We start from the raw sequence: 27,800 nt of genomic DNA, 5'->3' as shown, positions 1-27,800 counted from the left end.
AACTTACCTGGTATGAGCCAAGGGCCAGTTCAAAGAACAGCTGGATCTCCATGGCGTCCTCTGGCGAGAAGGCGAAGATGATGTAGTGGGCGCCGAAGAGAGGGATCAGTAGGAGGGTGGACTTGGCCAGGCGCCTGAGGACAGAGACACACTGCAGCCTCCTGCCCCTCACCCTGCCTGTTTGCAGGATGCTCGGCAGCAGTGCCCCACACTCTTGATTTTACTTTTTATTTTGTAAATTTTCAATTCTTAAGTATCCATCACCGAGATACAGCACGGATCAACCCATGGCCAGTGCCAAAGCCTTCTGATCAGGCACCCTACCAGTACAGGGACCCACTCAAATAACTATTCATAAACTATTTGCATATATGACTGCCATTCTAATATAGTGTCTGCAAAACCAGCATCTTTATTTGTTTGATAATAAATTTGTTTGATTTGTTTGATGACCTGTTTTTTCCAGGTTAGATTGACCAAATTTAACAAATAAAAGTCTTAGATGCCCAGTTTAATTTGAATTTCAGGTAAACAATAGATTTTGGGGAGGTGTAAGTACTAAAAATCTATTTGTTGTTTATCCAAAAATAAAATTGAACGGGGGTGGGGGGTGGGGGGTGGGCGCCTGCATCTTATCTGGCAGTTGTATCCTGTGTGCCCAGCTCCACCCTACTTTGGAGCCCTCTGCCCTGAAGACATCCTAAGGAATCAGCACCAAGTACTGCAGGCTGCTGCTAGCCCGCTAACACTCCGAACAAGCACCGCCCAGAAAGCCTCTCTGAACACTGCTTTGCCTCTGACTCCCGGAATGGGTTGAGCACAAGTTGAAGCTCTACCTGGCAGGACCTCAGAAGGGGACTGTATTTTCAAACAGGGCCTATAAAGAGGTGATTAAGTTGAGGTCATTAGTGTGGGGCTAATGCAAGTTAAGCTCCTTCTCCCCTGAAAAATACACACACCAGCCTTGCCCCAAGGGTGCAATCTCTGTCTCTGGAGGTCCTGCAGAGATTTCCATCTCCTCACCCTCAGGGCAGTGTCTCGGCTTCACATGGCCTCATCCTCCTGCCCCCATTTATCCTATAAACTCCTTGAACTATCAGGGTTCTCCCTTCCCCATCTCCAGTAGTGCTTAGCACCCGTTAGGTAAACAGCTGGTGTTCGGTAAATGCGTGCTGACTCAGCATGCCTAAGCCTTTGCTCTCCACTTACTTATAATGGTTTACTTCATTTCCTCTTGTTTCTTGGGTTCTAAGTTTTCTCATCAAGATTCTTAGAATGTTTATAAAAAGGATGAAATTAATCTGAAAAACAAGGCAGAAAGGGGTTAAAGGTGATTTGCTTTCCCATCACCTGCCCTGGCCTTGCTCCTCGACCTCAAGGCAGAGAAGGCACTGCAGATACCCAGGATGCCCCCCAGGATAGCTGTCACTGCACCCCCGTCCCAGTGAAACAAACTGGGCGGGGGGGGGGGGGGCTGCCGGAGCTCTAAGGTCCGCTCATTGCAGCCTCATACTTGGAGGCATTGGAACCCCTGGGGAGCTTGTTAAAATGCAGGTTTAGGTGGGCCTGAGATTCCGCGTTTCTGACCAGCTCCCCGGAATGCTAAAGCTGGTCCTTGGACTACGCTTGGAGTAGAACATTTACAACAGGCTCTCAGAGTTTCAAGTGCAGATTGCTGCATCTGTCGCAAGGCCCAAAAATTTGCATTTTTATAAGCTCCCAGGGGATGCTGAAGCTGCTGATATAGGGATCACATAAAACTCAGTGCTTTCTAGTCACTTGACAGCTCAGCCACCAGCTCCAGGAAGCCATCCTTGATTACCACCCTTTCCAAGTCATTGCAGTTAGGGATAAAGTTACTGCCTAAGAGCACTTGAAATATTTAATAGGGGCCAAATGCATGCATCTGTCAAACTTGTATGTTTATCCATTTATTTGCCATTTCAATAACTTCCTAAAGGACAGAGATGGAGTCTCTTCACTTCTTTGGTGTCCCCTCCCCCAACCTGGGTGACGGGTCCAGACCATTATGACATTGCCCACATGGCAGCACCCGCCCCCTCACCCATCAGCTCTAGCACTATTTACAAAAGCAGGGATGAGTGGAATCACCCAGCCAGGCACTTTTCTCATTCATACAAATAGCCTGGGGCCTCAGGACACTTGATTAGAGGCCTGTCTAGGACTCCGAGCCCAGCTGCTTCTTCAGGAACACCACTTCTCAGAGTGTTGCGCATCTTGCTCTGAGCTGGGCGTGCATGGGGTGAACTAATAAAGGCTATATTTTTCTTTACTGATTTTAGAGAGAGGGGAAGAGAGAGACAGAAACATCAATTGGCCGCCTCCTGCATGCCCCCACTGGGGATCGGGCCCACAACCCGGGCATGTGCCCTGGCCAGGAATCAAACCAGCGACCTCCTGGTGCGTGGGTCAACGTTCAACCACTGAGCCACACCAGCTGGACTTATTTTATTTTGTTTTATTTTATTTGTCTTAGAGTTGTGTTTAATTTAATAGGAAGCACTTATAGGCACAAGAAATAAAACTTCAGTTCCCAAGAATGAGAAATAAATAATGGAATCCCAGGACCCATGGCAGGCTGGTAGAGAGATATTTGCATCAGGAGTGCCCACCCCACATCCCTCAATCACGATAGACCACAGTCCCATGAAATCAGCCTGGACACCGGGGCTGGTCGTCCCTCAGCTTAGGCTCCAGTGGGCTGGGCTGTCGGAGTCCCAGATTTACAGAAAGGAAACTGGCTTAATTAAATGAGAAAATGTTCTCCTGGGGGAATAGTATGCAGCCATAGCACTTTGTTGGTCAAATAACTTCAAAGATCAAGGGAGAGCTCACATTTATTGCTAAGTGGGAAAAAAAAAAAACTAGGATACAAAACCATATTAAGCATTTTTTGGGGAATAAAGTATGTATGCTCAGAGAAAAAGATAGGAAGGAGGCCTGGCCGGGTAGGTCAGTTGATTAGTGTTGTCCTGAAACGCCTAGGTGATGGGTTTGATCCCTGGTCAGGACACACACGCATCAGCCAATGAGGAAGTGGAGCAACAAACTGACGTCTCTCTCTGTCTCTTTCTCTCTCTTCCTCTCTCCAACCAATAATAAAAAAAGATAAGAGGGAAAAGCACATGTATTCACAATGTGTATCTAGGTGCTAAATGGTGATTTATGGGTGATTTCATTCCCTTTTAAAGATATATTTTGTGTCTTCCAATTTTTTTTTTAAAGAAGGAAGTCATGGGATGGCCACCTCCACCCCAGTGCCCCGGAGGTCGCCCAGTCAGCCAGTGGCCCAGAGGCCGCCCGGCCAGCCAGTGGCCCGGAGGCCGCCCGGCCAGCCAGTGGCCCGGAGGCCGCCCGGCCAGCCAGTGGCCCGGAGGTCGCCCGGCCAGCCAGTGGCAGAGGAGGGCTGCCGCCCAGTCCTTGCACGCTCCCCACTCCAGCGAGGCCATGGAAGGCACTTTCTGTCAGCTGGTCCCACAGCCTTGGCGTCCCTCTGAGCCCTGTGACAGCTGAGGGGCTGATTCAGTCTACGAGACAACCCACCACGTCCCCATGTGAATTCCTTCCTCTGTCCCTATATTCTTGCCTATGTCCATAGGCTCAGCAGAAGCACCTATAGGAACTTTTTTTCCCCTTTAATGTATTTTAGTTTTTTGAAATTTATCTTTATTGTTAAAAGTATTACAAATGTTTCCCCATTTCTCCCCCTCCCCCACTCCCACCTCCCCACCCCCAGCCTTCACCGCACTGTTGTCTGGTCCACGGGTTACGGGAGCTTAGAGTTAAGGTGATGCCCAGGCCGAAGGCCGCAGCCTCACTCAGGTTCCCCAGCCACAACCCAGCCCCCCCCCCCCCATGATCCTCGCTCAGTGATTCTTCTCCATTTGACAAGAAGATACTTATAAAGTGATCGACACCCAAGATAGGAACCAGTGAAGGTGGAGCTGAGGCCAACACGGAGCCCGCCAGTGTAGGGCAAGGGGCTCTGCTCACCGCGTCTCGGGCCTCGTCACGCACAGAAGTGAGCTATACAAGCTTTGGGGCCTCCTGCCTGTCCCTGACCCCACTGCCACCCACCATTCTCCAGGGGTGGACTTTCCAGCCATTCGTGCTGCTGGCCAGCTTCTGGAAACTCGGAGGTTTATTCCTCCCACTTGGAGTGTGTGTGTGTGTGGGGGGGGTGCTAACCCTGTCTCCTCTGTCCCCATAGGCCCGTCATTGTCCAGTCTCTCTCCCTGGAGCCCAGCTCAGGGGAGGATGCCACTCACCAGGATGGAGAGGATCACAGGCCCTCGAATGACCCACCAGACAGATGCGTTGGCGTTGATGTCCCAGCACCTATGGAGGCACAGCCAGGCATCAGGACGGAGCGGAACAGACCCATTCCCTGAGGCACCCTGCACATGGAGGACCCATGCCTGTGGTCCCGGCCCCTGTGCTCAGCACGGCCAGAAGCGCCCCTCTCCTGCTGCCCCGGGGTGGGGGGTGGGGGGCACTGGGCTGAGGGAGCGCCCTGTCTCCATCTGTGCCCGGTGAGCGTCTCGGGGAGCAAACGTGTGGAACTGGGAGGCAGAGATTCCAGACCTCAAAGCTAGCAGAGTGGCAAACTCAACCGCCAGCAGTAGCCAGGCAGGTGACATTAGTGAGTGACGGGGTGACTGACATGTGACCTCAGGATCGCAGGGACATGGGGGGGGGGGTACTTAGCAAACTGGAGAGTCAGCGCCTGGTGTAAGGCAGCCACAACTCTGTTCCAGCTGGTTTTGCAACAGAAGAAAGTGGGAAATGTCAACAGAACTTTCGATTTTTTCCTAGAGAAGCTGAAAATCCAGATTTTTTTAAAAGTGAATTCACCCAATTAAAATAATATTTTGAAACAATTATTTGGGGCTAATTTTGGACTGCAAGATACTTTTAAGCCTCATCCACCTAGTCCACTTGCTGGCCTGGCTGGGACAATGAGAAGCAGCCTTCTGCTTTGTCATGCTGCCTCACCTCCTCCCTGGCTTCTTTCAAGCTTTCTTTCCAGGTGCCTAGTCCAAGAAAACCCCCAGGCTGTCCCCTCCCTCCCCAGTGTCTTTAGAGAACAAGACCAGATGTCTCTGTCCCCAGCAGGAGTTGCTGAGCCCATGGCCGCCTCTCTCCGGCCTGGCCCTGCAGGACTCTCGGACACCAGGGGCAGTCGGAGGAGTGCAGGAGGAGGGCCCAGGACAGAGGAAGAGCTGGGTTGGCCCTTGGAGCGTCCTCACTGAGCAGCACCCGCCTGGAGCCTGGAAGCTCCCGCTGGCACCTGACCTGCCACAGAGCTGCCGGCCAGGCAGGCTGCAGGGAGGCCCGAGAGGGCGTGGGCGAGGTGAAGGCCCCAGTCCACCTGCAGACTCACACCTTGGAGAGCTGGGCACTCCGCAGCCTGGCATGCCAGAGAATTGTCCTGTGGCCCCCAGTGTGAGAAACAGGCCTCTCCTAGATAGTTCCAAAGAAGTGTCCATCCTGCCTGAAGAACTGGACAACACAAAATTCACTCTTTTACCTCTCCTTCAAACAGCTTACCCAACATCTTCCAGAAAGTGCCTGGTGATAGTCCATAAAGCAACGAAAATGGCTGGGGAACCTGAGGATTCAAAATAAAGGGAGGGGCAGAAGAGAGAGGACTCAGTTTTCCATACGCACACAGGACAGTCAGGTGCCCCAGCCCAGGGAGGGAGCAGTGCCATGGAAACCGCCTTGTAAATAAATCTTGCATAAATATCTAGTCTCCTGCTTCAAGGAGACCAGGGATGTCCTGGGAGGCAGGACCAGGTGGACTCTGAAGACCACAAGGGGCTTTGAGGTCTCCTCGGAGTCCGAGCCAGCCTCTGGAGGACCTCTGCAGAGGAGACAGGGATGCAGTGAGGGTCTACACCTGTGGTCCAGGGCCGTGGCCCTCGCCACAGGAAGCTACTGAGCACTTGGTATGGGGCTGGTCCCGGCGGAGATGTGCTGGAGACGCAAGGTCAGTGCCATATTTTGAAGATTTAATACAAACAAAAGAATATAAAATATGTTCTCAGCAATTTTTATATTGATTACATAAGTTAAAGTAATAATATTTGGGTTAGTTGGGTTAAATAAAGCATATTATTAAAATTAATTTTATCTATTTCTTTTTTACTGTGTTTACTGTGGCTACTAGAAAATTTTACATTGCACGTGTGGCTCAGATGCTATTTCTTTCTTTCTTTCTTTTTTTTCTTTATTGATTTAAAGAGAGATAGAAACATCAATGAGAGAGAACATCAACTGGCCACCTCCTGCATGCCCCCCACTGGAGATCGGGCCCACAACCTGGGCATGTGCCCTGACTGGGAATCGAACCTGTGACCTCTTGGTGCAAGGGTCGACGCTCAACCACTGAGCCACACCAGCCAGGCTCAAATGCTATTTCTAATGGACCTGCTTGTCTATGTGCTGAATGGTAAGAGTCCACTCCTGGGCTGCTCAGTTTCCAGACCTCCAGCAGCCGGGTTCCTACTCTTGTTCCAGCTGTCCACCTCTACCCTGGGCAGGAGACTAAAGGATTCTTCTCTGGAGGAACCAAAGAGCCCCAGACAAAGGGCCTATAGATGGCAATGCTGGCAACCCTCCAAGACAGCGGCCACTTCCAGCCCAGTCTCCTTTGAGACATATGCCCCCATACACAGGGCCTTCAGTCAGCTCTGAAGTGACTCACACTTAAATATGAAAAGCCAAGGTCACTGACATCTGGGAAAGCTGATTACATAACAGACGAGGACTAAAACAATCAGAGAAAAGGAACTAAAAGGAAACAGACCATATAGGCTGCAGGAGGACCCTGAACAAAACAACTCTAAGGACTGGCATCAGAGGGATGGCAGGTCCCGTCTGCAGCACACAAACAGGATGCGGACACGGAGCATTCAGGCACAAGGAAGAGGGCCCAGAAACTGAAAACAGGATAACCAGCCTTAAACATTTCTTACGGATGGGTTGGAAGATAAAGACCAGGACCTGCCTGAAAGCAGGAAGAACAACGAGGAATGTAGAAGTTGAGTCCAGGTTGTGTACTATCTGATGAAAAGTTCCAGTAAGAGGATAAAAACCAGGGGCAAAAAAAATCAAATAGATAATGTAAGAACATTGTCTAAGAAATGAAGAATGTGAGTTTCTAGAAGAAAGGACCATCAGAGGCCAGCAAAAAGGATGAAAACAGACTTGCATGGGACACATCCCTGTGACATTTTAAACACAGGGGACAGAGAGATGGTCCTGCAGCTCAGATGTAGACGTGAGTAAAAGGCTCAAGAAACAGAGTGACGTGGCACGTCCCATAACCCCAAATGCCAAAACAGAAGGCCTTGAAAATCCTGAGGGAAAATGATTTTTCAATCTAATTTTTATGTTCAGTAAAACTACAAATTAGGTATGAAAGTTGGACAAATACATTGTTAGATATGCAATGCAAAAGAAAAAAAAAGTACTTTCCATGAACTCTTTTTTAGACAGATACTGGAGGATGTGCTCCAATATAACTAGAGAGCAAACCGGAGAAGGGGAGAAAAAGAATAAAGGAAAAAGATTTGTGGAGGAAAATGAAGAAATTCTCAGCATAAAAGGTTAAGGGAGTTGAACGAATCTAGAGAACAACCAGGTCTCACAGAGCAGGAGGGCAGAGGTCTCTAGAAAGAACATTGGTGAAGTTAAAAAAAAACAACAAGCCCAAAATGGAGTCACTTTTGCTAGGCCCTACCAAGACGTAATTCCTAACCTAATTATAGTTTCAGCCTCTCCCAGGAGTGAATTTTAGACCAGTCCATCTGGAATCCCCTGGTCAGCACGGTGAGGTCAGCTGCCTGATAAAACCCTTGCCTTCCCTTAAGGGAAGGTGACATTTCCTGAAATAATTCTCTCTCTTAACTTTCTCGCCTATGCTCTTTCTGTCTATAAAAACCTTCCATTTTGAATCCCTTAATAACGCCAATTAGATATTCAAATTTAATCCACTGAATTTTGTTTTTTAATAGTGAGTATATTTGGTTGAAGAGTATGTCCCCAAAATTCATATCTACTTAGAACCTGAAAATGTGACCTTACTTGGAAATAGAGTCTCTGCAGGTGTAATTGTTTAAAATGAGGTCAAATTTATAAGAATGCCAGTCATATTGGGACCCTGAACCAAAATGATTGGCATTTGTATAAGAAAGCCACGAGAGACACAGAAAGAGAGGACACGCGGAGGGGAGAAGGCCACATAAAGACAGAGGCAGAAACTGGAGCGATGCCGCTGCAGCCGGAGAACACCGAGGGCTGCCAGCAACCACCAGAAGCTGTGGCCTTTTGTTACAACAGCCCCAGGCAACTAGGACAGTAGGAAGAAAACAATGGGAACGGATAGATTTGGGGCTGCATCTGACAATTTGCAAAGTAGCATTGGACAGTTTTCCAGTTCTGGTGGACAATTTAGGAGAATTGATACAGCAACATAAAACAAATAAATAAATTAAAAATAACTCCATGAAAAAGAAATAGTTAAATACTAGAAAATCATTGAACACCATTTGGCTCAGTAATAAACAATATTGACATAGATAAAATGATGTATACATTGAGTATGATTTAACCAAAAACTGTGGAAAACTCTAATGGTAGGATAGAGGTGGTGAAGAATTTTTATACCCTTATCTTCCATCATCAGGAGTCAATAAATGACGTCTCAGATGGATAAATTAAGAAATAGTAGAATATTGTTTAGAAGCATGAGAGTACATTTTAAGAGGAACAGTTACAGAGTTGAAGGGGGTTACCTCTGGTAAACAGAAGTTGGGGCAGGAGAATGCTTTTTTTTTTTGAACCCTCACCTGAGGAGCCTGGCCGGTATGGCTCACTGGTTGAGCATCAACCCAGGTACCAAGAGGTTGCCGGTTCGATTCCCAGTCAGGGCACATGCCCAGGTCGTGGGCCAAATCCCCAGTAGGGGGCATGCAGGAGGCAGCCAGTTGTTCTTTCTCATCGATGTTTCTACCTCTCCCTCCCTCGTCCTTCCTCTCTCTCTAAAATCAATCAATCAATAAAAATATATTAAAATAAATAAATAAATCCTCACCCAAGGATATTTTTCCATTTATTTTTAGATAGTGTGGGATGGGGGGGAGAGAGAGAGAGACATTGATGTGAGAGACACATCAATTGGTTGTCTCCCACATGAACCTGACCAGGGCCTGGAGACCAAACCACACCTGAGGTACGTGCCTTTGACCGAAATCAAACCCGCGACTCTTTGGTCCTTGGGCCGACGCTCCAACTGCTTGGCCAAACCGTCCAGGGCCACTTTCTTTATTATAAATTCTGTAGTCCTATTTAATTCCTTAAACCAAGAACATGCATAACTTTGATAAAAATAGCAATTTAAAAAATTCCCTGCCTCAATTTTGGGGGCTCTGGGCAAAGAATGTGGATTTTTAGGGCCACCAGTTCATTGTCTTCCATCTTTAATAGAGAGGTGGTGGAAAGTGGAAAACTGATAATGGCCTGAGTCGGGCTTCTCAGTGTGGTCCCTGGACCAGCAGCGTGGAGATCGCTGGGGGCCTGTGAGAAATGCAGTTTCAGGCTCCACCCCTGGCCCACTGACTCAGAGACTCTGGGGCGGGGCCCAGCCAGCTGGGTTTGACACTGCAGAGAAGGAAGAAATTTTCATCTACCCATTTTGGTTCTTTCCACTGGTCTAATAACCAAATCGACATAAGTCAGATTAACAAGAGAAAATGCCAAGTTTAATTACATAATACAGAAACCTGCATACATGAGAGGTTTGGAGACAGAAAGGAAAAATGAGGTGTGTGTAGCAGAGACAAAGATGAGATAAGGTGTCTGGGAGCTTCAGAGGGGAGGAAGGTCACCGCAGGATCACAGAATGAGCAGATGTTCAGTAATTAGAAGTTTGCCTTGCCCTCTTATTATGGGCAAGGCCCCAAATTTAAATCCTTTATGAGAGAGGTAAAAATTCCTTGTGAGCCCACAGAATCTCGACTGCCTGCTCAAAATAATCCACATGCCAAAGGGGCACATCTTGGGGAGCCTGTTCTGAACCCCTTCAGCATGCCCTCCATGTGATTCTGATGCCAGCCCCAGCTGCAGAACCACCAGCTTAAGTTCACTGGTGAGGGAGCTTGGTTCATGCCCGTAAAAACCAGAGGTATTACCCTTCTCTGGGTACAGACTGACACCCAGCCATGTTGTAAAAGATTTGGATCGTATTAAAAACTTTCAGTGTTCATTCCTTCTGACTCAGTAGCCCCACTTCTAGAATTCTGTATTACACATGGAATGAGCTTTGCCCATAAAAGCATTCATCACTATGTTATGTATAAAAGTGAAAAATTAGAAACAACTTAAATGTCCAAATCACAGGTTACTTGGTTAAATACACCCACAGAGCAGTTAAAGATGTTTATGGAAGAGTTGAAAGAACACAGAGTGTGCTTGTGTGTTAATGGAAAGAAGCAAGATTCAAAATTCTGCACATAGAATGACCACAACCATGTGGGGCATACTGGGGAAAGGAAGGACAGTTTGGAAGAAAAATCCCAGAAAATGTTTAATACATGGGACTAGGGTCATTTTTTTCTACGTAAAACAATTCTTTTGTGAAGTTTTCCGGTGGGCACCTTGGATCTCTGTGGAAACGAGCTGAGTGCACACTGAGGCGGGGCCGCTGCTTCTGCAGGAGAAAGACACCTCGCAGAGGGAGGGCGGAGGGAACGGCTGCTCCTGTTTCCTGTGCTGCTCTATCCCTAAGCCCTGTCACATAGTAGATGCTCACTAAATATTTGAGAAAAAAAGGAAGGCTCTCATGATCTCATTTAAACTTCCTAGAAACCTGTGAGAGGTATCACAATGCAATTTTGTCTTCTTGGTAGAAGACAAACCCTTTGGGTGATGGAACTGGTTTTGTTTCCATTCTGTAGTCTCTATAAGCCCCTCTGAGAACAGAGGAGTGCTTGAAGAAACTTGAATAAATTATGATCCTTCCCTGGCTGGTTTGGCTCAGCCGTTGGAGCACTGGCCTGCGGACCAGAGTCATGGGTTCGGTTCCTGCTAGGGGCACGTACCAAAAACAAAACAAAACAAAACAAACAAACAAACAATTTATGATCCTGATGTCACAGAGGATGAAACTGTCCATGTTCATACAGTGAAATCCCAGCAGATCTGGATTTTTTTTTTTATCCTCACCCGAGAACATTTTTCCATTTTTTGTTCAGATAGAGTAGAAGGGAGAGAGAGGAAGAGAGAGAGAGAGAGAGAGAGAGAGAGAGAGAGAGAGAGAGAGAGAGAGAAACATCGACGTGACAGGGACACATCGAGGGGCTGCCACCCATACAACCCAACCAGGGCCGGGGACAAACTGCAACCGAGGTACGTGCCCTTAGCGGGAACCAAACCCGCGTCTCTCTGGACCACAGGCCAATGCTCCAACTGCTGAGCCAATCTGGCCAAGGCAGCAGATCTGGATTTAAGGTTCATTGAGTTGGGCTCCAAGATGAGTGCTCTTTTGGCAGAGTCAGGGTGCCCTGGCCTGGGTCCCCCGGCACTCTGGGACTACCAGCCTCTGTAGATATTCAGAGACCTGCAGAGCCTACAGCTCCTGCTGGCAAGCATCATGTACTAACCAGGCTGCCAGAGTTCAGAAGCAGGTGGGCTGAGCCAACTCTGCCAGCTCAGGTGGCTTCCCTGATGGTCTGACAAGGAGGGAGAGCCCTTACATGAGGGATTCAGACAAGCAGAAAAGAAGTGTAGGGCATTCCTGGTAGGGGCACTTCGTAATTAAAAGCAAGAAGAAGAAGTTAGTGGCTGGTACACATGACAATCCTTGTAAGCCTATGAGTCACCCTAGGAACCTGGCTTTCTGTCCAGAACATAGTAGGTAACTTACATATGTTTATTAAATGAACAATTGATACATCGATGGATGGATGGATGGATGGATGGATGGATGGATGGATGGATGGATGGATGGATAAATGGGTGTCTGTTAATGGCAGAATAGAAGTTAAAGGGCTTTAAAAACAGGCCATGGGCTCTGGCTGGTTTTGATCAGTGGTTAGAGCATTGGCCTGCAGACTGAAGGGTCTTGGGATCAATTTCCTGTCAAGAGCATGTACCTGGATTGCAGGTTCGATCCCCAGCCCCCATCGGGGTCATGAAGGAGGCAACTCATCGATGTGTTTCTCTCAGATCTATGTTTTTCTCTCTCTCTTTCTCGCTTCCACTCTACCTAGAAATCAGTGAAAAAGAGGATTAATAAAACAAAATAGGCCAAGGTTTGAATCCTGGGTCTGCCCTTGTCTACAGTGTGAATTTAGTGTATTATGTCATGTCTCTGGCCAAGGTTTCTTCGAAAGGACTCTGAAGGTTGTGATAATAAAATAATGCAGGGGAAGTGCTGAGCTCAATGTTTGGCACATAGTAAGTGCTCAAGAAATGGGAGTTGTTATTCTCACTGACTAGAAAGGAAAGTTGAAAGAGATGTAATGGGGCCTGCAGTTGGTTGTCTTGCTACCATTTTCCTCCTCCCTAGAAAATGAATCCTGATTTCCTCTGGGAAGCCATGTGATTTGAGTAGCTCCAGCCAATCAGTGTATTCCATTCCCTCAGGTCTCTGTGATTGGTTCAAGGATGTGTATGAGACTTACACTGGTCCAATCAGAGCAAACCTCAGAATACTTGCTGGGAACGCTAGGACACAGCCTCTTTCTCTCTCTCATTAGGTGTAACGAGGAAGCCAGCAGCCCAGAAGCTGCTGGCGGAGACACTGGAACACCAGCAGAACGCAAAGCAGGAACAGAAGGAAACACTAAGCTGCTGAAGTCAGCCTCGCCTGAAGTCAGTGGTCCCTGGGCTCTTCAGTTATATGAGCCAATTCATTTATTTTTATGTTTATAGCCAGATTTTATAATATCTACAGTCAAAAGCAACCTCACTGATACTGAAAGGAAGCAAAAGTGGGGACCTATAAATGGAATATCTAAGGAACAAGTGTGGGGTGATATCAAACTGCAAAAGGCTTTGGGTGCCAGAAATTGGGGCTAAATTTCAGCTAATATTTCCCATTTGAGAGATAAATAAACTAAGGCCAGATAATTAAACAGCAAGTAATTTATCCAAGATTACACGAGTTAACTCACTTTACATGTGGAGCTGGAACTAGAAACCAAATTCTTCAGACTCAGCGCCCTTTCCCACATCCACTCAGCCCGTCTACCGCTGGAGAAACGTACCCCATCCGAGGGCGACACATCCCTGGAGGCACTTCCTTTCTGAGAAGAAGGAGACGGCGAGGAGCGTGTGAAGGTAGAGGCCCTCGGCCAGCAGCCAGGCGTAGTTGGCCATGATGCAGTACTGGAAGAAGACCATGACCAGCTTACAGCCCGCCTGCACAGAGAGAGACCGATGAGTCCCAGGATGGGTGACAGGGCTTCCCTCTGGTGGCCAGCCTCCGAGAAAGGGACAGTGCTAGGGGGCAGGGGCCAGGCCACAGAGTGGACTCTGGGCTCCGTGGCCATCCCCTGCCCGAAGACGAGGCCCATGGAGTTCTCTGGAGAGTGCAAGCCCACAGCCCGCGGCGCAGCCAACAGGGCTGCACACAGGCAGGAATGCCCTGCTTCTGGAACGGCTGCCAGCTGTCAAGTTGTGTCAGGTGTGCCCGACTCCCAACTCCCTCATTTTCCCGGTGAGGAAACTGAGGCCTGGAGAGGAAAAGGCATATCTGAGCAAGGAGTTAAAATCCTTTCCAAGCTCAGTTTCCCTGAAAACAGATGAAGAAGGGACATACCAACTACAGTAGGAGGCAGCATTGATTATAGTGAAAATGGCCCCTGACTGGTGCACTGTATCTGGACTGGGGACTTCTACACACCTGGTCAGATGCCACAGTGTCGGCCTTGCTCAATGCAGTGACTCTTACAACAAGCATGTCCCTTGCAGGGATCCCTGGAAGCTATGCTTGTGGGACTGCGGGGCTTCTATGCCAGCATGGCTCCCATTCTATGTCAGTATGGCTCCCATTCTTGCCCCATGAGGGTCCCCTTTCCTCTCACCGAGCTGTCCCCTAGGGACTGTTGCAAGGTCACATCCCCTGCTGCACTGCTGGCCACCTGTGGCTCCCTCCCGCCCGCCTCCCAGAGACTCAGATTCCAAGTGTGGTCCATGGTTGGCTGGAAAGTCTGAGGTTAGTGAATCCAAGAAGGTTCCCTGCTGGGCACTGCTGGACTTCTCCACCACCGCTCACTGATGGGGCCTGACCTTAAGTCTCCTGACCCCAATCTGGTACTGTTACTTCATCCTCCCTGATGACCCCCCTGAGCGGCATGGCCCTACTTTAGGGACCTCTCAGTTTGAGTCAGAAAACACACACACACAAATTATAAACACAAACTTAACAGGTCAATAGGATTTCCAGATGTGAGTGGTGGAAAGTGGCAGACAGGTGACTGAATCCATCTTAATTTCCAGTCCCCTTCTCCCTCCCTTGCCTCTGCTTTGGAGACTACACTAGGAAAAAACTCAATCTCCCAGCTTCCTTTGCAGTTAAGTCTGGTCACATGACCCAGTTCTAGTCAATAAGGGGCAGGTAGGAGTCTTTGGGAGAATATTCTTTCCCAAATGAAAAGTCTAAGTTTCCCAAAGACAAAAACTGTTTAACCTTCTACTTAACTCCTTGTCCGGAACATGGATGTGAGGCCCGGAGTTGCAGGAGCTACTTCACAAACATGGTGTAAACATGGGATCCCGAATGGCAGAGCAGAGAGAGGGAAAAGCACTGTGTCCTCATGGCGTCGGGGAGCTACGTGCCGCCTCTGGATTGCCCATCTACGGACTGCTTAGGTGGGAAATTCCTCTGTTTAAGCCACTGATGTACAGTTTTCTGTTATGTGCCCCAAAGGGGATTACAACAGACACAAAGTGACGTTACAATGAATTAGGACTCCTCTGAGCATCCAGAATGAGAAAGGGGGTCAGTGAACAAAACGTGATTGTTTTACTGCACACTTGTGTGTGTAGACATACAGGCATGTGCTCACCCTTTTCTTTCTACAACCAACCCCGCCCTCTCTAGACTTGGCCATCTGTCTACAGCCGGGACTTGGCAGGAGTAGGGAAAAGAAGAGCCTTGTTTTTATCTAAATCTCAGAGTGGCTAATCCACCCCCGGACACTGGGAGTTGAGTGGCAGCCCCCCAGTGGCTTCCCAACAAACTGATCTCAACATGACCCAGCCTGTCCTGTGGGGACGTGGAGCTTTCCCCGAACCTCCAGCCCCAGCCCCAGTGCTGCCCCTTTACCACAGGCATTAAATGCAGCCCCAGCAGGGACTCTGGGCAAGGACAACTGGGCTACCACCCTCTCCACCGTTAGGCTGGGGCAGGCAGGCAGGACTGGCCACGCCCTGGGGCACGGAGGCATGTTACCCTGTGGGTTTCGCAGTGGACACCATCATCTGAGAAGAGCACAGCATCCTTGATGAAGTTGGACAGGGCACGCAGGATGAAGGACACAAACAGGTGCATGTGGATGTAGTTGCGGGTGCAGTGGAGCCTCCTGGAGGGAGAGAAAGCAGCGCCACAGGGGCCAGAGCTGGGAGGGGCCACGGTGCCCACCCCTCCCTCAGTGCACAGGGGAAATCCAGGCCCTGGACATGGGCTCTTTCCAGGTGACACATTTCTCTCTATTAGCACAACCTAAATGAGAACCCAGGCCTCGAGGTGCCCAATCTATTCTGTCTCCTACTGTAATTAAAAAAAAAAAAAGCGGGGATCAGAGGGGCAACATTATATTCTTTCCTGACCTACTACCATCTCTAGCTCCCAGAATTGTTGGGGGGGGGGGTCCAGAGGCAGCAGCACAGAAAGAACACAGCTTCAGAGAGAAATCACACCCAGCCTCTGCCACTTGTTGGTTGTGACCTGAGCTAGCCTGTCTGTTACTTGTTTCTGTTCTTCAGGTACCAGAACCAGGTTTTCCTGCGGTGTACCCATTCCAGGTCTGGATGGGTTAGATTCCGCCCTCCCAACTTCATGACACACCTGACCAATTAGAGCTCTCCAACCCTGGCCACAGTGATTGGCTCAGGGTTGGGCATGTGACCCAAGCTGAGCCTATGAGAATTCCCCCAGGACTTTCACTGCAATTAGTGGGGAAGAGGCTTTCTTTGCTCTGGTGTTGCAGAACTGGTACCGCGCACCCCTGCAGAGGCTGGTGGCTGTCTCCGCCTGCCCTGCAGAAAGCCTACCTGAGGATGAGGCCAATGCAAGAGGAAAACTGGAGGGAGACAAACCTAGATTCAGCCAGATGCCCTTGAACCTGTCATTTATGTGGGCCAGGTCACCTTTGTTTTTCCTAAGCTGTTTCAAGGTGGACTTCTGTTTCTTGCAACCAAAAGTCTGGCTAATACACCTGTAAAATGTGGGGTAATGATACCTTTCTCACAGAATCGTGGGAAGCCACTGGTGTGGTAAGTTCTTAGTAATGCTCAGTAAATGCTGAGTGAATAAAGGAATGAGCAAGGTCACAGGAACGTTACAGGAAGTTCAGTCACAGGACCTCCTGTCACAGGTCAGCTTTAGATCGCGAGGTGACAAAGTGGCCCACCCAGCCCTTCCTCCTCTGGCCTGAGCAGTTAGAAGAGATGCAGCCTGTGTCCAGGGAAAGCTGGGGAGATGGAGAGCTGGCAGTGTGTTCTCACCGGAAGGAACAGAGGATGCTGAGGGCGACCAGGAGCATCACCAGGGAGGAGCTATAGCCCACGGTGTACATGACCTTCAGCTTCAGCAGGTACTCGTGCTGCAGAGAGAGGCATGTGTCAGCCCACCCGCCCCCTGGCTGGCTCTGCACTGCTCTGCCTCAGACTTTACGTACCTGCTTCAGGCTGCTTGAACCCCCTTCCACTCAGACTGCTGTGTGGTTCATGACCAATTCATAGACTCATAACATCTTGGCTTTGGAAAAGGTCTAGGGGGGTCATCTGATGCCAACCCAAACTTATCTCTCTTACATCACCCTGAATTAAAGGCTCTGCTTGAATACTTCCGGGCACGAGGTGCTTACTGACTTTCAAGGAAGTCATCTGGTACACAGCAGTACCAGATATTTTTTGTCATGTTAAGCTAAAACATACTACCTTTAAAATTGCACTTATTGGCCTTGGCTGGTTTGGCCCAGCGGTTAGAGTGTCAGCCCATGGACCAGAGAGTCCCGGGTTCGGTTCCCGCTAAGGGCATGTATCTCGGTTGCAGTTTGTCCCTGGCCCCGGTTGGGGTCGTGTGGGTGGCGACCACTCAATGTGTCTCTCTCACATCGATGTTTCTCTCTCTCTTCCTCCTTCTCTCCCTCCCGCTCTATCTGAAGATAAATGGAAAAATGTCCTTGGGTGAGAATAAAAATAAATAAATAAATTGCACTTATTGGTCCTTTTTATTTTAGGAACCATTTAGAATAAACTAAATTTGTCTCGTACTTAAGATCTGTCTTTATTTTTTAAAATAAACTTTTAATTTTAGAATAGTTTGACACTTATAAACAAGTTAAGAAGATCTTACAGAGAGGTCTGTCACTTTTAACACAGCTGTTCCGACAATTTGTCCCTCACTGATCTTCTCAGCGTTGCATGCTCCCTGTGTCTTTAATCTCTTTCTAATTTTTTTTTTTTTTTGAGAGACAGTGGAAGGGAGAGGGAGAGAGAGATGGAAACATCAATGAGAGAGAACAGCCATTGGCCGCCTGCTGCATACCCCCCGCTGGGGATCGGGCCCACAACCTGGGCATGTGCCCTGACTGTGAATTGAACCTGCGACCTCTTGGTGCATGGGTTGACACTCAACCACTGAGCCACACCAGCCGGGCTCTTTAATCTCTTTCCACAGCATTCACCATTTTGCTCAATTAATATGCTTTAATTAGTCGATGCCCTTCTTAAATAAAATATCCAGAACTGGAGAGCCGAAAGGCTCCCGACGCGTCCTCTTTCCAGGAGGAAGTAGAGCGGAACCCGGCCTCCCTGACCTGCACGCTGCACTCCTATGAACGTGGCCAAGCAGGCACTTGCTAGTTCAGCAGCCACTTCACACTGTTGCTTCATCTTTGATTCAAAAAGATCTCAATGGAATAGAATTATTGGACATATAAAGACCTGCATTTAGGTTCAAAAATAAGTTGTATGACAGTCTTTAAAAGAATCAAGGAAATGAAAATTAAAACAATAATGCTATACCATTTTTTAACCAACCGAATTAACAAATATTTGAAACGAATCCTATTCTATGCAGGTGAGGGTATAGTGGGAGTGAAAATTGGTTCAATCTCTCTGAAAAGTAACAGGGATTAAGAACCTTAGAAACGGGCATTCCTTTGACCCTCACCCCCAGCATATCTCCAGGAATTAATCCTAAGAACTAACTAGAAATATAAAAGCATATTTATATACAAAGATGTCTATCACAGAACTATTTGTGATGAAAAACGTTCACATGTCCAACGATAGAAGAATAGTTAACTAAATTATTTTAAATCCATATACTTTAATATTAAGCCACCATTCAAATGCTGCTCACCAAGAGCCTGCAGACGCCGGGGCACGCTAAGAACGTAACGGGAGGTGAAAGTCAGAACACCAACTTCGCGTTCCAGTGCGGTTCCCGCTCCGTGTGTGGAGTGTTAGGTCGAATTATATAAAATTGCCCCTTTTTGTAGGTCAAAAAGGAGTACATATGGGCCATATTTTATGTAGTCCAATCTCATACATGCATAAAAACAAGATTGTAAGAACATATGGTAAAATGTTAATAATGGCTAGCTTGGGATGATAAGTTTGTGGATAGTGTTGTTATTTTCACATGTATTTTTCTACACCTTTCATTTTTCGACAGTGGGGAAGTAACACTTGATAACCAGAAGAAAGGGGTAATTAATCTGAAAAGAAGACAGGCACAGGGATAGTACTGGGGAAACCCAGCTGGCTGGCAGCTTTCTGTGTGGAAGTGACTTGAGGTCAGAATGGCCAGAGCTTCGTGGTGTCAGGGAAGTGAACCACGGAAAAAAACAGGCTTCAGAGCCAAGAGACAAGGGTTCCAAACCCAGACTGTTACTCACCAGCCTGTCACCTTGAGAAAATTACTTAACTTCTCTGAGCCTCAGATTCCTCATCTGCAAAATGGGGATAATATCTACCTTGCAGTCTTGTTGGAAGAACAAATAAGGTATTGGGTAGAGTATCTAGACAACGGCTGGCTCTTAGAAGACACACAGCGCATGTTAATTTTCCCCACCTCCACCCTCCACCTCCATCATGCACCCTTCAATGTGAGTCAGCAGTGTGAAACTGCTGTGTGAGCCTGTGGTATGAAGTACAAGGTGTGAGGCAGCTCTAGGAAAACCACGCCTTCTCTCGGTTACACGATGGAGTGCAGTGGGGCAGCCGGCCACGTTGGGATGTTGGGAGGATTTGGTCCAGTTCTGGGCACGTTATTTTAAGAGGAACATTATTAGCTGGAGCGTTTCCAGAGAAGGCCGATTGTGTCACCTTAAGAGTGCATGAATAAACTGGGTACATTACCCCAGAGGAAAAAACAAACAGACTTAGGGACGGAAACTCTTAGGTCAGTTGACATGCAGAAGTAGAATTAGACCTAATGTGTGAGCGTCAGTGGGAGGTCATTACCAAAACGTAGATTTGACTCAGAGTAACCAAAAATTTTCTGACAGCAAAAGATAACCTTTGGTAAGATGGTTGCCTTGTGACACTGAGCTTCCCCGCTGATGTCCCTGCAGTCCCGGGCGCCAGGAACTACTTTACAGGCACGAGGCAGAGAGCCAAGAGGGCAGGAGGTTGCATCAGATAAATGGTTCTTAGACTTTGGGACACCAAAGAGCAGTGAAATGTCAAGATATTGGAGGAACAATATGAACCCCATGGTTGAGGGTGCTGGCCTCTCTCCAGGGGACACCTGGCTTTGCAGCCCTCAGGAGCAGTTTGGACCAGCCTATGGAGGCTCAGGTGAGAGTATAGAGTGTGTAGGCCGAACATTCTGTATTGTCCTGTGGCTGAGGTCATTGTCTGACATCTGACCCTCAGGACACATGCGCCAGCTCTCATGCAGACCTGGGTCTGCCCAGTGTCTTTAAGGTCTGACCCAGAAAGAACCCTGTTCCCAGAAGGCTGATGCAACTTCAGTGCCCCTGCCCTTGGTGACTGCAACTGTGCACCTCCCCAGAGGACTCGGGGTCCAGGAGCCTCACTGTTGTCTATCAGGGGTCCAGTTACCTATCTCTGCTTTGTATCCTGACCAGGCCACCTTCCTTCTGTATCCTTTAGATTGGGGTCACCAGACTTTTTCCATAAAGGGCAGATAGTAACTATTTTAGGCTTTGGGTGACATAAAATCTCTTTTCCAACTCTTATAGTGCAAATGGGCATGACTGTGTTTCAATAAAACTTTATTTGTAAAAGTAGGTTGTGGGCCAACTTCTACTGTAGGTAAGCTAACCCCATTTTATTTACTCAAGTGGCATCTTTGCCTTGGTCTCTTTGCCAATTTGAGTCCACTTTCTCAATAATATTTGTCAATAATAGAGAGGAATATGCCAAGTAAGGAATTTAAAAGAAAACCAGCAAATTCAGACTTTCAGCATTATTTGATTAAAAGAAAAAAAAATCAACAATAATAAATAGGATAATTCTCCTGGCTGGTGTGGCTCAGTGGTTGAGCATCGACCCATGGTCGCTGGTTCGATTCCCTGTCAGGGCACATGCCCAGGTTGTGGGCCTGATCCTCAGTGGGGGGCATACAGGAGGCAGCCAATTGATGTTTTTATCTCTCTCTCCTTCTCCTTTCCTCTCTCTCTAAAAAAATCAATCAATCAATAAATAATTTTTTTAATAAAAAAATAGATAGAACGATTCAAATCTCAGAATAAAAGACAAAGCTTGTGCCAATTTGTGGACCAGCATTTAAGGACCAATGTGAATCACATGGTCTGAAACCCTTCCAATCTTAGGGACTTCTTAATTAAAAAAAAATATATATATATATTTTTTTCTTATTGATCTTTTTTTCTTAGAGAGAGAGGAAGGGAGAGGAGAGAGACAGAAACATCTATGAGAACCATCCATCAACTGCCTCTTGCACGCCCCCTACTGGGGATCAAGTCTGTACCGGGCATGTACCCTGACCTGAATTCAAACCAGCATCCCTTCAGTATACAGGACAATGCCCAACCTACTGTGTCACACTGGCAAGGGTGAGACTTCTTAATTTTTTAAATGTGAGCTGAAGCCTAGGTAGGTTTTCTTTCCACTATTTTTGGACAATAATTTTCTGAGGTAAGTCCAAATTTTGCATTTATTTTAGTTAATTTTCAGCTCCTTATCTCAGGATTTCACAGTTTTGACCTTGCCATGAATATCAAGGTTAGTTAGGGCCCTGGGCTCATTCTTTCCCAGCTGATTCTCATGTGTGGTTTTGATAGATATAACTCACAAAAATAAAAGTTCTTTGGGGGTCCTTAATAATTTTGAAAAGTGTAAAAAGGTAGGAGGAGTGAGAGTGGAGGGAAGTTAAACATTATAAATGTAATATTAAAGGTCTCTTCCTATAAATTTTTAAAGGTATATGTAAATATCAAATATATATAAATGTTTATTGACTATATATCAAATAATAATTTAGCTACACTAGAAAGTTACTTGTAGTAAAATATTTTATTTGCTAAACAGTGCTGAAGGTATCAGACTTGTCTGAAAATAAAACCTAATCTTGTATAACACATAATAGTGTCTTACAGACACCTAGATGAGAATTTTTACTTTCATTCTCATCTGTTTTCGTCTTTTTATACCCTGAATAAGTTGAATCATTATACAACTTTACCTTTATACAAGAGATATATACTATGATATTGGTTAAAAATGAATACGTTAATATTACTAATATCCTAACAGATTGAGACTCTGGATCAGTGATTTTCAACCGGTGCACCACAAGAACCTGTAAAACATGCAATGCCTAGCGAACAGACTGACGCTGTCAGAGCGAAGGAGGTTGTGGGGCTGGGTGAAAAAGGTGAAAGGATTAGGCAGAAACAAACAAACAAACAAAAATCCTCACAGACATAGACAACGGTGTGGTGATTAGCAGAGGGAGAAGGGGGTGGGAGGAGGTAGAAGAGGAGATGGGGGGATATACGGTGATGGAAAGAGATTTGCTTGGGGTGGTGAGCATATAATACTATATACAGATGACTTATCATCAAATTGTGTACCTGATACTTAGATAATTTTATTAACCAATGTCACCCCAATAAATTCAATAAAAAAATTTTTAACATGCAATACCTGACTATTTAGTCAGGGGCACTGCCCTTTTTTGCCTTAGATTGTCAAACAAAAAAATGACAGCAGCCAATACTACAATAGACAACCAGTGTGAATTTAAAAAAGGGAAAAATAAAATATAAGTGTAAAAAGGTCCCAAAGCTAAAAAGTGTGAGAGCCACTGGTATAAGCCAATCATGTACCCCAGCGCTCTGCCAGGGATGGTCCAGTGTGGGCAGGTTCACTTTGGGCCAATGAGGTGTTTGGACAGGCTTGCTGGGGGTGGGGTAAAATGCTCTCTTGCTCTTAGGAAGGAGGTCAGGCTGTTTCTCCTCCCGGACTAGCAGGCATGGGGCCGGCTGTGGCTGCAGTCGGTAAGGGCAGTCATCGTCCAATGAGAGAGAAGCACCAGGTAGCAGGAGGAGAGATAGCAAGAACCTAGTCCTTGGCAGCTTTGCAGTGTTGCTTCATAGTCCTGACACTGTTCTCTGCCCCCTCAAGTCCATGAGTCAAATTTGCTTATTCAGCTAGTTGGAAATGTCTGTCATTTGCAGCCCAAAGCACCCTTTTGAACCTCGAGCCTTCCACCCATCATAAAATGTTTCCTCTTAATTTTATGGAGTTTACAAATGTGATATACAAAAGCCCCTGCCTTCGTCTGAGTCGATGACAATGGTAACCTTAAGAGGTCAGAGCCTACCCATCGCCCCTCCAAGACCGTGTGTATCCACTGGTTATTTCTTGTTGAGTCCGTGATTAAATTAACCCACTCTGGCCAGATCTGAAGACCTCATTCATGTATTTTCTCCAACTGGATGGCAAGCCCTGGAAGGAAAGAAACTCTACCCCCCAATCAAACTCCTTCATACAGAGCAAGACTTGTTGGCTATAAAAGAGTCTTAGAAAAAATTCAGAAGGGAGGGTGGGCTGCCGCCCAGCTTCATCTTCTCTTCTTAATTCTGTTGCTCCCCTTCATTGTTCTCTAACATGACCCCATTCCACCCCCCAAAGGAGATGCCAGCTTGCCCATCGCTGTCCTCCTGGGGAGTCTAGCTCACGGGACTGCTGACAGCACCTCTCCAGGCGCACACACCTTGATGGGGCAGCGGCAGGAGACAGCAGGTGCGCTGGCTCTTTTTGGTTTGAATTCTGCCTCCACGATTTTCTTCTTTTTTTTCCCTTGAGTTTACCAGTTTTATTGAGATATAATTGACACACATCACTGTATAAGTTTAAGGTATACAGCATAAGGACTTAGCGTACACATACTGTGAAATTATCCCACCAGTTTAGTTAACAGCCATCATTTCACATAGATACAAAAGAAAAAAATGGTGTTTTTCCTTGTGATGAGAACTCTCAGGATTTACTCTTAGCAGCTTTCATAAATATGGTGCAGCAGTGTTACTATAGGAATCACGTTGTACATTATATCCCTGGCACTTATAACTGAAATTTTGTATCTTTGACTTCCTTCATCCAATTCTTTTTTTAATTTTTTTTTTTTTTTTTTTTTTTTTATCCTCACCCGAGGACATTTTTCCATTTTTTGTACAGATAGAGTGGGAGGGAGAGAGAGGAAGAGATAGAGAGAGAGAAACATCGATGTGAAAGGGACACATCGAGTGTCTGCCACCGCACGACCAACCAGGGTCGGGGACAAACTGCAACCGAAGTATGTGCCCTTAGCGGGAACCGAACCCGGTTCTCTCCGGACCGCAGGCCGACGCTCTAACCGCTGAGCCAAACTGGCCAGGGCAAATTTTTAATTTTTTTATTAATTTATTTTTGTTACAGATGTTTCTCCTTTTTCCCCCACTGACCCCCTTCTCCCCATCCCCCCCCAGCATTGTTGTTTCTGTCCATGTTTATGCATACATGCATGTAAGTTCTGTGGTTTATCTCTTCCCTCCTCGTCCAATTCTTCCCCATCCCCACCTCCAGTAACCACAAATCTGATCTCTTGCTATGAGTTTGGTTTTGGTATTTTAAGATTCCACATATAAGTGAGATTATACAGTATTTGCCTTTCTTTGTCTGACTTATTTCACTTAGCATAACACCCTCACGGTCATTGTTGTTGTAAATGGCAAGGTTTTCTTCTTTTTTATAGCTGAGCAATATCCCATTGCATATGTGTACCTCATTTTATTTATCCATTCATCTCTAGATGGATACTTAGGATGTTTCCATGTCTTGCATATTACTCGTAATTCTACAATAAACATGGGGGTACAGATATCTCTTTGACATCTGCCTCCATTGCTTTCTAAGCATTTTCCTTAACCCCTTTGAGCTTCAGTTTCTTCATCTGCAAAATGGAGAAAATAATGAACTTACACTGAATACTCTTGAGAATTGAATGCAATTGTGCATTAAGCAGCTGGCATGTGGTAGATGTTCGGTTCAACAATGAACATGTATTGGGTACCTTATAGGTGCCAGGCATTGTGCTGGGCCATGGGGGTCTGGAAATGACTCTGATTTGTCACTGCTGTATTTCCATGCTTAGATCCGTGTCTTGCTCATAGTAGATGCTCAATAAACATTTGTTGAGTGAATTTGAGCAGCTCATATGTTAGTGAGAGATGGATGTCCATGGCACTGATGATTTCGTATAATAAGGTAGCTAACAGCTGGAGGCTAACACAGTATTCAGGGAGCCCTTCCTGGGGAACAGGAAGAAAGAGCTTCCTGCCCTGGCCAGTTTGGCTCAGTGGTTGAGCATTGGCCTGCAGACCAGAGAGTCTCGGGTTCGGTTCCCGCTAGGGGCATGTACCACAAAGAAAGAAAGAAAGAAAGAAAGAAAGAAAGAAAGAAAGAAAGAAAGAAGAAAGAGAGAGAGAGAGAAAGAGAGAGAGAGAGAAGAGAGAGAGAAAGAAAGAAAGAAAGAAAGAAAGAAAGAAAGAAAGAAAGAAAGAAAGAAGAAAGAGAGAGAGAAAGAGCTTCCTGCAGTCGATGGTCTGGAGTGGGGTTTTGAAGGATATGTAGGAGTCAGTCAGGAAACATGGGAGGGAAGGGCTCTCTGAAACTGATAGCCACTTCAGGAAGCACCCAGAGGTCAGCCCACAGCTCAGTGCCCTCTCTCAGCCAGGACTGCCCTGGGGCTGGGCTCTCTCCTTTGACAGCAAACATTGACTGAGTACTTTCTATGGCCGGGCACCCTTCCCAAGACTTCCACGGATGAGCTCATGTGGTTCTCTTGGCAAGCCTGTGGGGTTAGAACTATTATTAACCCCACTTCCCTGATGAAGAAACTGAGGCACAGAGAAGTGAAGTCCTCCCCAGCCCCACCAAGGCCACAGGTCAGGGTTGAGACTCACCAGCCTGGCTCTGAACATTTAGCCACCACATCACTTCTCTTCTGGTTTCACGACCACATCACCCCGGGCTCATGGCGGCATATGGCAGTCCACTCTGTGCCGGGGTCGCCATCACCACCACCTCCAGGCTGGCAGACCAGGCCAGCGAAGCAGGCCCGCTGAGCCCCACACCCCAAGTGGTGTGCGACAAAAATGGGTGGGAGGTGCAGCCCCAGGTCACCTGTTCTTGGCCCTACTCTGTCCTATCCCAGGAACGTGTCGCCCTGCGGGCTGCGTCTGGGGCGGAAGGGAGGTGGACAGGCTTACCCGCTTCTCGTTGGTGTCGTTGGCCGAGTCGTTCACGTTAACCCCACAGGCCAGGTCAGGCCTGGGGAAGACTGCTGACCAGCCGCCCCGTGTGCAGTTCCGAAACATGGAACCTGTGGGTGCCAAGCATGCTGTGTGAGTAGTGGGGTCCGGGGACAGATGACTGGGCCTCCTGGGTGCCCTCAGCAATGCCTTAGGGGCAGCCTGGAGCTTCCTTCTGTCACCTTGTCCCCAGCTGCCTTTCTCTGAAACACATAGCTCCCATCTGGCCCAACTGAGTCTTGAAGAATAGGTAGGTCTGTCAGGCAGGAAGAGTGGGGGAGAGAGAGGGAGGCAGATGGGCCTCGAAGGGGCAAAGACATGGGTGTGTGTGTGTGTGTGCGTGTGTGTGTAAGAAAGAGAGACAGATCCACTGATTCTTGACACATCATTCTACAACCGAGGCTGCCGTGAGCAAACACCCCTCCCAGCCTCCAATCACTGCTTCCTCCCGCTGCCTCTCCCACACCCCACATCCCACTTGCCCGCCCCAGGGCTCCATGGCGGGAGGCTGACGGACCACAGCTCTCCTCAGCCGCAGCCCCGGCCCCAGATGGCCACAGCAGAGCCTCTGGTGTCACCGTCCACACCCCACGGCGCTGCTCTCCGGGCTCAGCCCCACTCCACCCCACCCCTCACCCTTCCCTCCGCAGGCTCCAAACTCAGCTCCAGGTCCCTCAGTGCTCATGGAGGGCCGTTGTCCCCACCCTCCACCCCACGGGCTGGCTCTGTGAGCTCACCGCCCACCTCCAGCACAGGCTGCACCCCGTTTCCTCACACGGGTGATGATGGGCTCCCTGCCTCCCCTAGCAGATGAGCCCTTGCTCACCAAACACTTTCAGGCGGGAAGGCTAGGGAAGCAAATGAGTGGATGAAGAGCCGGCTCTGGGCCCCCTGTGGAGAGGAGGGGAGAGCTCGCACCACGGGGGTGGGGGGCTGCCAGCCAACAAGGAAGTCTTGGAGGGCCCCCAGGAACCCCTCCTTGAAACGACTGGCCCAGCTGCATCTGCCACTCTGGACTGCCAAGGAGGACTGGGTTGTGGTCCCCAGGTCTGGCTGCTGTGGGGTCAGAGGGTTGTAGAGAGCTGATCACAGCCCTGACACTGCTTTTGCCACAGTCTGTGCCCTGTCCGTGGGCCCCTTCACCACCCCAGTGGGGCTGGCACGCTCCTCCTGACAAGCCCTGGCATCTGGGCCACTGGCTGACAGGTTTAGGATCAAGCAGATTCTGCTGCGCTGGAGAAATATGGCCAGAATCCATTATACAAACTTACAGATTCTGACCTAATCTCCACAGGGCCCCCGGGAGGGAAGTGCTGCCGGACTATTTACAGATGAGCAGACCAAGGTTCAGAATGGGGCAACAGTGCCCAGCTAGGACATGCCCCGTTACTGTACCACCTTCCTGCCTGGCCCCTCCCTGCAGAGCCAGCGGCAGGAGCCCGTGGCTGGGGGCCCTAGGCCTGCCCAGCCCGTGTGTTCCCCGCGCCTGGAGCACCCTCCCGGAACCAGCCAGGTGGGAGTTTGAAACGCAGCATTGCCTCTTTTTTTTTTTGGTACGTGTCCCTAGCAGGAACCGAACTCAGGACTCTCTGGTCCGCAGGCAGATGCTCCAACTACTGAGCCAAACCGGCAGCATTGCCTCTTGATCACCAGGTGACTCTCGGTGCATCACTCTTCTGTGCCAGATGGCAGTCAGCACTCACACTGCAGACCTCAGCTGGAGAAACGGTGGCACAGAAACTGCCCAGG

The 27,800-nt window shown here is 48.0% G+C and overlaps 1 protein-coding gene across 1 annotated transcript in view; it reads right to left on the bottom strand.

The window, feature by feature from the left end:
- SCTR (secretin receptor) overlaps window positions 1–27,800 on the bottom strand; it is an 83,274-nt gene that overhangs the window by 5,947 nt on the left and 49,527 nt on the right. Inside the window, exons 4-11 of the mRNA XM_036254559.1 lie at window positions 26,010–26,122; window positions 16,759–16,856; window positions 15,485–15,614; window positions 13,296–13,449; window positions 5,572–5,632; window positions 4,290–4,359; window positions 1,210–1,301; window positions 8–134 (exon numbers count right to left, since the gene is read on the bottom strand). Coding sequence (XP_036110452.1) covers window positions 8–134; window positions 1,210–1,301; window positions 4,290–4,359; window positions 5,572–5,632; window positions 13,296–13,449; window positions 15,485–15,614; window positions 16,759–16,856; window positions 26,010–26,122 — 845 coding nt within the window. The remainder of the gene's footprint in view (window positions 1–7; window positions 135–1,209; window positions 1,302–4,289; window positions 4,360–5,571; window positions 5,633–13,295; window positions 13,450–15,484; window positions 15,615–16,758; window positions 16,857–26,009; window positions 26,123–27,800) is intronic.

Source organism: Molossus molossus, unplaced genomic scaffold (genome assembly GCF_014108415.1).
Source record: "Molossus molossus isolate mMolMol1 unplaced genomic scaffold, mMolMol1.p scaffold_m16_p_11, whole genome shotgun sequence".
NCBI lineage: Eukaryota > Metazoa > Chordata > Mammalia > Chiroptera > Molossidae > Molossus > Molossus molossus.
The sequence above is the reverse complement of the archived record's forward strand: the minus strand, read 5'-3'. Positions and strand labels throughout refer to the sequence as shown.